Below are 8,896 nucleotides of genomic sequence, written 5' to 3'. Positions count from 1 at the left end.
AAACTGAGGCTCAGGGAAGTTAAGGGACTTGCTCGCGGTCTCTGCTAATAAAAGCTAGAGGCTTCCTCCCACGTGGACCGCCTCACATTAGAGAGTGGGGCGGGCCAGACGCTAACGAGTCGGCGTGGCTAGGTCCTCCCGCCCTACAGAGGGCGCTGAGCCCTTACCCGCTCATCCCTGCCCCAACCAGAGCAGGGGGCGGGGCTAGCTCTCGGCTAATCACCGCGCAGCGCGGGCAGGGAGGTGGGGCTAGTGTTCGGGAGGCAAAGATGGCGGCGCCCGTGGAAGTAGCGGTGTGTACGGACTCGGCGGGCCAACTGTGGAACTGCGCCGTGTGGGAGCTGCACTCGGGCACCAGCCTCCACACGTACCGTGGCGGGCAGACCGGGCCCCGCAGCCTCGCGTTGCTCAACGGCGAGCACCTACTGGCGGGACAGCTCGGCAAGAACTACATCTGCGCCTGGGAGCTGCAGCGGAAGGTTCGCGCAGGCGCGCGGGGCGGGAGAGCGCGAGAGCGGCCGCTGGGAGGGGAGGGGAGAGGCCCTGTGGGCTAGAAAAGTTCGGTCTGGGCGGCCGGGCGCACGCAGCCGCCTTGGGAAGGGGCGGCAGAGGGGTGGGGGGGGAGAAGGGGCAAAAGCTTGGCTTCTGGGCTACCCCGAGGGTGGTGGGGGCGGGGGTGAAGAGCGCGTGGTCGTCCGTAAGAGAAGGAGGGGGAGGGGAGAAGGGGGCGTGGCTGAGCCCACCCGAGGCTCCCATTGGTTGCGTCTCTCCTCTCCCCTCGTGCGTGCTCCTCCTCCCCCATGTGTTTCCCCATCCCTGCCCTCCTCTTCCTCCTGCATTCTTTAGCCTAACCGATCTCTCCTCTTCTCAAAATTCCCTCCTTTCTCATCCTCTAGAAAGAGCTCTGGACCCAGAGTCTGGAAGGCGTGGGTGCCAGCCCTGGCCCTGCCCCCTCCCACCAGCCGGGTGACCTTGGGTAAATCGTTATCCCTCCCCTGGGTGGCCGTTTCTAAACCGCTCCGAGGAGGGTGTTGGACGTGATCACCTTTGAGGGGTCTTCCGGTCATCAGCCAAACAATAAGCATTTATTAAGCACTTACTATGCTCCAGGCATTGGGGATACAGAACACAAAAAGGGAGAAGTCATTCAGCTGGAGGAGGCACTGTGTGTGTGTGTGTACACCTATGTACAAAATACTGGGATACAGAACTGTGACTCATTAGTCCATAACTAAATATTTATTAAGCTCCTACCATGTGCCAGGCATTTGTGCACATGGTACACGTTGAGGATACAAAGATAGGCAAAAACATGGTCCTTCCTTTCAAGGAGATCACAGTCTAATGAGGGAGACAACATCCATGTAGGACAAGATATGGACAGGATACACTGGAGATAATTACGGAGAGAAGGCTCTGGCATTAAGCACTATCCCCAAGCTCCCTCTCAGACAAAATATAAAATAGGTTTTATTTATATATTACATATATTAATATATAAAACGTTGTGGATGAGGCACCAGTAACTGAGGTAGAAGAGATTTAACCATGCACAGGGGCGTGTGCATATAAACTTAACACAGAACACATACAAAGTGGATAGAAGGTAGTTGGGAGGAAGGCGCTAGCAGTGGGGTGGACGTCTGGAGAGGCTTCCTGGAGGGTGGGCACTAGAGCTAAGGTTTGAAGGCAGCTGGGGATTCTACTTCCCCCCACCTCACTCCTTTACCAAAGGGGAGGCTACACCCTGTTTCTTCCTCTTTCTCCATGTTAAGACCAAACAGCTCCTCATGATTCCAGCTCCCACCTCAGCCAAGCAGTCTCCCTTCTACTAGGACAGCATCTCTTGTCTCCACCCCTATGGGCACCCTTTTACTTTAGCATTCATTTTAATTAAATAAGAAGCACTCTGCTAATTTTGGGGAAAGTGGAGACCAAAATAAAACCACCAAACAAACCGTCGCAGTATTCTGCTGGGATATAGTGTCTTACTGTATTGTAGTAAAACCTCCAGTTGGTTTCTCTACTTCTGGGTTTTCCCAGTCTTCCTTCCTTTAAAATAATCTGTCTTTTGTGCAGGTCTGGGAACAAAATAGGTTCTTTCTCCAGCATGATTGCAACCTACTCTTCCAGCCTTATTTCATACTAATTAACCTTCGTGATTTTCATGCACATAGGACTTTTATAAAAGCCTGCCTTTGCATCTAGAATGTTTGCTTCCCTCCTCTTAGCTCCTCTTCTTAAAGTGTTTCTCTCAAATTTCTCCTAGGGCACTTAAAAAAAATTACTTCCTTTCTCCCATCACACCCCTTTCTTATCCCTGTGTCCATGTTGTAGTTCCCCTCTCTTCCCAATAGACTATAAACTTGGGGACAGAGATGATCATACTCCTGTTGAAATAAATATATTAAGCAGAAGAGTGCTAGAAGGGTTTTAATTACCATTATTCTAAATTCAAGCATTGTTCTTTTGGAGAGAAAAATGCCCACTTGTAGCATCACCTCTTGCCTTTGGGCATTTGTAGGAGTCTTAAACAAGGAAAAAGTCAGTTTGGGGTCTACACCGTTTAATAGAACAATAGTCACTTAATGGGCTCTTAAAACTACTCATTTCCTTCTTTGATGCACTCCTGTAGGTTGCTCTTCCCTGTCTTCAATACCCTTATCCCCCACGGCCAAGGAGGCTTTGTTGTTGTGCTGTCTGGTAGTCTCTTGTGACCCCATGGACCATCGCATGCCAGGCCCTTCTGCCTCCAAATAAGAGGCACTGTGCTAACTACCTACCTCTACCACTACCTCTCTAAGTCTGTCCAAGTTCATTCATATTCGTTGTTTCCATGGCACTGCCTATCCATCTCATCCTCTACGCTCCCCTTTTCCTTTTGCCTTCAATATTTTCTAATATCAGGGTCTTTTCCAAGGAGTCCTGCCTTCTCCTTGTGTGGCCAGAGTATTTCAGCTTTAGCTTCAGCATTGGTCCTTCCAGTGAGTAGCCTGTGTCAGTATTGACTGATTTGATCTCTTTGCTGTCCAAAGGACTCTGAAAAGTCTCCTCCCGCACCATAATTTGAAAGCGTCAATCCTGTGGCACTCACCTTTCCTAATAGTTCAACTCTCACAGACATACATTGCTACTGGAAAAACTGTAGCTTTAACTATACAGGGTGATGCCTCTGCTTTTTAGTATGTTGTCCAGATTTGCCATAGTATTTCTTTTCCCTCTGTTTGCCAGGAAGTGATGGTACCAGTTACCAAGAATTTAGTTTGTGATGTTAAGCTTCAAGCCAGCTTTTAGGCTCTCCTCCTTCAATCTCATCAAGAGGTTTCTTAATTCTTCTTCACTTTCTGCCATCAGAGTGGTATCATCTGTGTATCTGAGATTGTTGATATTTCTCCCAGCAACCTTAATTCTGGCTTTTGATTTGTCTGGCCTGGCATTTTGCATGATGTACTCTGCATATAAGTTAAATAAATAAAGTGATAATATACAGCCTCATTATGCTCCTTTTCCAGTCTTAAACCAATCAGTTGTTCCATGTTTGGCTCTAACTGTTGCTTCTTGGCTCGCATTCAGGTTCTTCAGGAGACAAGTAAGATGATCTGATATTCCCATGTCTTTGAGGATTTGCCACGTTTTGTTGTGAACCACACAGTCAAAAGCTTGAATGTAGTCAATGAAGCTTTTTTTTCCTGGAGCTCCCTTGCTTTTTTCATAATCCAGTGAACGTTGGCAATTTGGTCTCTAGTTCCTCTGCTTCTTCGAAAACCAGCCTGCACTTTTGGTAATTCTCAGTTCACATGTTGCTGAAGGCCAACTTGCAGAATCTTAAGCATAACTTTGCTTAAGCATAACTTTGGCAATTTGAACGTTCCTTGGCATTGCCCTTTCTTAGGGTTGGAATGTAAACTGATCTTTCCAATCCAGTGGCCACTGTTGAGTTTTCCAAATTTGCTGGCATATTGGACAGAGCACTTTAACCGCATCATCTTTATTTTAAATAGCTCCACTGGAATTCTGTCACCTCCACTAGCCTTATTGTTAGCAATGCTTCTTAAGGCCCACTTGATTTAATTCTCCTTGATATCTGGCTCTAGATCAGTAACCACCCCATCCTGGTTATCAGTGATGTCAAGATATTTCTTGTATAGTTCTTTTGTGTGTTCTCCCCACCTCCTCTTCTGCTTCTGTTAAGTCCTTGCCATTTTTGTCCTTTATCATGCCCATTTTTTCTTGAAACATTCCCTTGATAGCTCTGATTTTCTTGAAGAGATCTCTTGTCTCTCCTATTCTGTTGTTTTGGTTTTGTTTTTTTTTCCAATTTCGTTACATTGCTCATTTAAGAATACTTTATCTCTCCTTGCTATTCTCTGGAGTTCTGCATTCAGTTGGATATCTTTCCCTTTCTCCTTTACCTTTTGCTTTCCTTCTTTCCTCAGCTTTTTGTAAAGCCTCATCAGACAGCCATTTTGCTTTCTTGTTCTTCTTTTTCTTTGGAATGTTTTTTGTTGCTGCCTCCTATATAATATTGCAAACTTGTACATAGTTCTTCAGGCACTCCACCAGTTCTAATCCTTTAAATCTATTCGTCATTTCTACTTCATATTCATAAGAAATGCTACTTAGGTCATAGCTATATAGTCTGATGGCTTTCCTTACTCTCATCAATTTAAGTCTATATTTTGCAATAAGAAGCTCACGATCTGAGCCACAGTCATCTCCAGGTCTCGTATTAACTGACTGTATAGAGCTTCTCCACCTTTGGCTGCAAAGTATATAATCAGTCTGATTTCTGTATTGACCATCTAGTAATATCTATGTGTAAGTTCACCTTTTGGGTTGTTGAAAAAGAGTATTTGCTGTAACCGGAGAGTTATCCTGACAAAACTCTTATTAGTTTTTGCCCTGCTTCATTTTGTACTCCAAGACCAAACTTGCCTATTATGCCAGTGATCTTTTGATTTCCTTCTTCAACATTCCATTCTCCTATAAGAATGTGACATGTTTTTTGGGTGTTACCTCTAGAAGATGTAGGTCTTCATAGAACTGATCAACTTTGGCCTCTTTGGCATCAGTAGTTGGAGCATAGACTTATTATTGTGATATTGAATGGTTTGTCTTGGATTCTAACGGAAATCATTGTCATTTTTGAGATTACACCCAGCACTGCTATTCTCACCTTTTTATCGATTATGAGGGCTACTCCATTTCTTCTAAGGGACCCATGGTGGTGTATATATAGTGATCACCTTAGTTAAATTCACCTATTCCCATCCATTTAAGTTCAGTGACACCCAGGATGTTGATGTTTAAACTTTCCATCTCCTGTCTGACCATATCCAGCTTACCCTGAAGGCTCATGGATCTTACATTCCAGGTTCCTGTGCAATACTCATCTTTACAGCATCGGACTTTGCTTTCACCACCAAATGCATCTGCAGCTGAGCTTCCTTTCAGCTTTGGCCCAGCTGCTTCCTTCTTTCTGGCCCTACTTATGGTTGTCCTCTGCTCTTCCCCAGTAACATGTTGGACACCTTCAGACCTAAGTGGCTCATCTTCCAGTGTTACCTCTTATCATTTTAGCACTGTCCCTGAGGTTTTCTTGACAGATACTGGAATGGTTTGTCATTTCCTTTAAAAAGATCCCCTTTTGTCAGACTTCTTCACTATGACCTGTCTGTCTGTCTCAGGTAATCCTGCAGAGCATAGCTCCTAGTTTCATTGGGCTACTCAAGTCCCTCTGCCCACACCAAGGCAATGATGGGGGGGGAATGGTGTCAGGTGAGTGATAGTAATCCAGGTACTTTGCTTTAGTGGGTTATAAATACTTCATCCCTTCTAGGGTTGGGCAAGGCCAAGATCTTAATTAGACAAAAGGCTTTACCTAGTCACAGTTTCTGGGCCTTTTGTTCTTACATTATAAACAGTATAGAAAAGGACTGCAGACTAGAAAAATATTTATTTCTTAATACTTTCAGTTGAACTGAAAAGAAGGTTTTTAATGTGTGTCCCCATTTGTATACCCAGCACCTTCTACAAAAGAGGTGTTGAATAAATGTTTGAATTCCTTTCCTATTATCTAAGGCTCTTATATATCTTTGCATAATAACTCAGATTTATAAAATGCCTGCAGTTTTCATTAGAATAGCCATGTGAGGTATTACAGCCATACCCTGGAGAAATTGTGTGTTCCACTGCAATAAAGTGAATATCACAATAAAGCGAGTTCCATGAATTCTTTGGTTTCCTACTGCATATAAAAGTTATGTTTACACTATACTGTAGTCTATTAAGTGTGCGATATTATTAAGTCTAAAAAGCAATGTACATACCTTAATTTAAAAAATACTTTATTGCTAAAGAAAAAAAATGCTATCATCTGAGCCTTCAGTAAGTCCTGATCTTTGTGCTGGTGGAGGGTCTCACCTCGATGTTGGTGGCCACTGACTGATCAGGGTGGTGGCTGCTAAAGGCTGGGGTGGCTGTGGCAATTTCCTAAAATAAGATAACAGTGAAGTTTGCCCCACTGATTGACTGTTTCTTTCACTTGAACACTTAGAGGCCATTGTAAGGTTATTAATTGGCCTGATTTCAATATTATCGTGTCTCAGAGAATAGGGTTGTGGGGGATGGCAAACTGGGGATGGCTGGTCAGTGGAGCAAGCAGGACACACGGGGCCCCAAAACAATCACAGTAGTAACATTAAAGATTGCTGATCGCAGACATTATAACAAAACATTTGAAATATTGTGAGAGTTACCAAAATGTGATGACGACACAGGATGGGAGTGTATACTGTTGGAAAAGTGGTACCAATAGACTTGCCCGACACTAGGGTGCCACAGACCTTCAATTTGTAAAGAACACAAAACAAAACAAAAAAAAAGCCCCTCACTGTCTTCAAAGCACAGTATTCCCCAGCCATCTCCAAACCACACCAGCTGCCCTCTGGGCTCTGCTCCAAGAGGTGACCTTTGACCTCTTTGCCTGGAGTGACACTACCCCCTCTGTAGCTCTCTGCTTTTCTTATATTTGTATCCTCAAGGCAACTCCTGTCACTCCGTAAGCACTTAATAAATGCTTTTTCATTCATTAATTCATGTGTTACTACTCCTGTTTTATAGATGAAAAAGCTGAGACCCAGCAAGTTTAAGTGACTTGCTCAAAGCTGCCAGCAAGTGATTTCTGGAGACCAAATTTAACCCAGATCCCTGCTGACTTCCAGGTGTAACCATCTGCATATCTACTCTGCCTCCCTCTCTGTTGCAAGAAGTATAGACCCAGTAGACATTCTCTGAGAAGTGTGTCTGACAATTCTACCCAGGTCCTGCTACTATCTTCTTGACAGATGGGAATTGTGGCTTTGGGCTGTCCTCACTTCCTCCACTTAAGATGTCCCTGTCCCTGTCCCCGCCCTTGAGCAGCCTGACCTAGGGGGCCTCTCACAGCTTCTTTCATCCGAAGAGGGGTGTGGTGAATGCTCACTCTGCTAAGCACACCGTGGCCTTGTCACTCAGGGAGAGGCAAAGGAAAGTGAGTCTCTCCATCAGCTCAGTGCTAACCCCGTCTGTGTTGTATTGCCCACAGGATCAGCTTCAACAGAAGATTGTGTGCCCCGGACTGGTGACGTGTCTGACCGCGGCTCCCAATGGCCTCTACGTCCTGGCGGGCATTGCGGAGAGCATATACCTATGGGAGGTGAGTAGATCTTAGGTTGGGTGGCATTGGCTGTGGAGCAGAATCCTCTCCCGAGGCTGGATCAAGACTGTTTTCAATGACAGAATTATCCGGCCTTGTCTGTTGGTACTCAGAGTTTGAGTCCTCCATCTTCTCGGGCCGGAATTAAGGATTCCACTCCTTTCCACTGTTGTCCAGAAATCTGGCCCTTTGGTTTGTTCTTTCTTCTTGGGGGGGGGGGGGGCGCGGAGTAAGCATTTATGTAGTGCCTGCTGTGTGCCAGGCTCTGTGCTAAGTGCTTTTTACAAATACTGTTTTACTTGATCTTGACAACAACCCTGGGGGGTGGGTACCCTTATTGTCCTCATAGAGGAAACTGAGGCAGACAGAAGGTAAGTGATTTGGCGAGGGTCACCCAACTAGTAAGTATTTGAGCCCAGATTAGAACTCAAATCTTCCCAACTCTAGATGCAGCTGTTTCTCCTCTGGGGCCTCGTGGTTAGCCTTGGGTCTTGGGATTCAATTTGGTAATCTGGGATCTGTGAATAGTAGGTTTTACCATAAGAGAGAGAGAGACAGACAGACAGACAGAGACAGTGTTATCTATGCTCAAAGCTACAAGTTATGTACGACAAATTTTTAGTTTGAGCCTACATAACAGTACAAGAGAGAGCCCCAAAATAATATGCAACATTGTCACGGGTGAGCAGCAAATTCATCTTCCTAATTATATAACACTTGGGCTATTTACTAAAATACTTTTGTTAACTATTTCTCTTTTAATTATTGTTAACACTACTTCCCTGATAGTCCATTAATAGGAGCATGGGAAAATTAGGCTTTTAGAAAAGTGTTAATATATTTTGTTTTTATATCACCTGCATTTCCCAAAGTATTCCCCACCTCAACACACCAGCCGTCCCTTAGAACAAAGAATGAAGGAGACGATCGTTCAGTAAAACCAATCAATGCACGGGAAAAGTTGGACGTTCTTGGTGGTGTTGCCCACCTGTAATCTTCCCTGTTCCCCTTCAAGGAAGGCCAATTAAGGTTGAGGTGCCTCCTCTTTCCTCTTTGGCCCATCAGCCTTTCTGTTTACGTTGTGCTTACCGTGTAGTGTTTCCCTGGAGCGCTTCACTTCACTCTGATAAGTTGGCCCAGACTTCTCTGGAGTCATCACATGTGCCGTTTCCTACTATCGAGGAATGCTGTATTGATGCT

The 8,896-nt window shown here is 44.9% G+C and overlaps 1 protein-coding gene across 1 annotated transcript in view; it reads left to right on the top strand.

Annotated features, from left to right (window-relative positions):
• The first annotated feature begins 251 nt into the window (after positions 1 to 251).
• Positions 252 to 8,896, top strand: part of WDR18 (WD repeat domain 18) — a 30,987-nt gene continuing 22,342 nt past the window's right edge. Inside the window, exons 1-2 of the mRNA XM_036741483.1 lie at positions 252 to 479; positions 7,586 to 7,696. Of these exons, the coding sequence (XP_036597378.1) occupies positions 270 to 479; positions 7,586 to 7,696 (321 nt within the window). The 5' untranslated portion in view covers positions 252 to 269. The remainder of the gene's footprint in view (positions 480 to 7,585; positions 7,697 to 8,896) is intronic.

This window comes from Trichosurus vulpecula, chromosome 1 (genome assembly GCF_011100635.1).
Source record: "Trichosurus vulpecula isolate mTriVul1 chromosome 1, mTriVul1.pri, whole genome shotgun sequence".
Taxonomy (NCBI): domain Eukaryota; kingdom Metazoa; phylum Chordata; class Mammalia; order Diprotodontia; family Phalangeridae; genus Trichosurus; species Trichosurus vulpecula.
The sequence above is the reverse complement of the archived record's forward strand: the minus strand, read 5'-3'. Positions and strand labels throughout refer to the sequence as shown.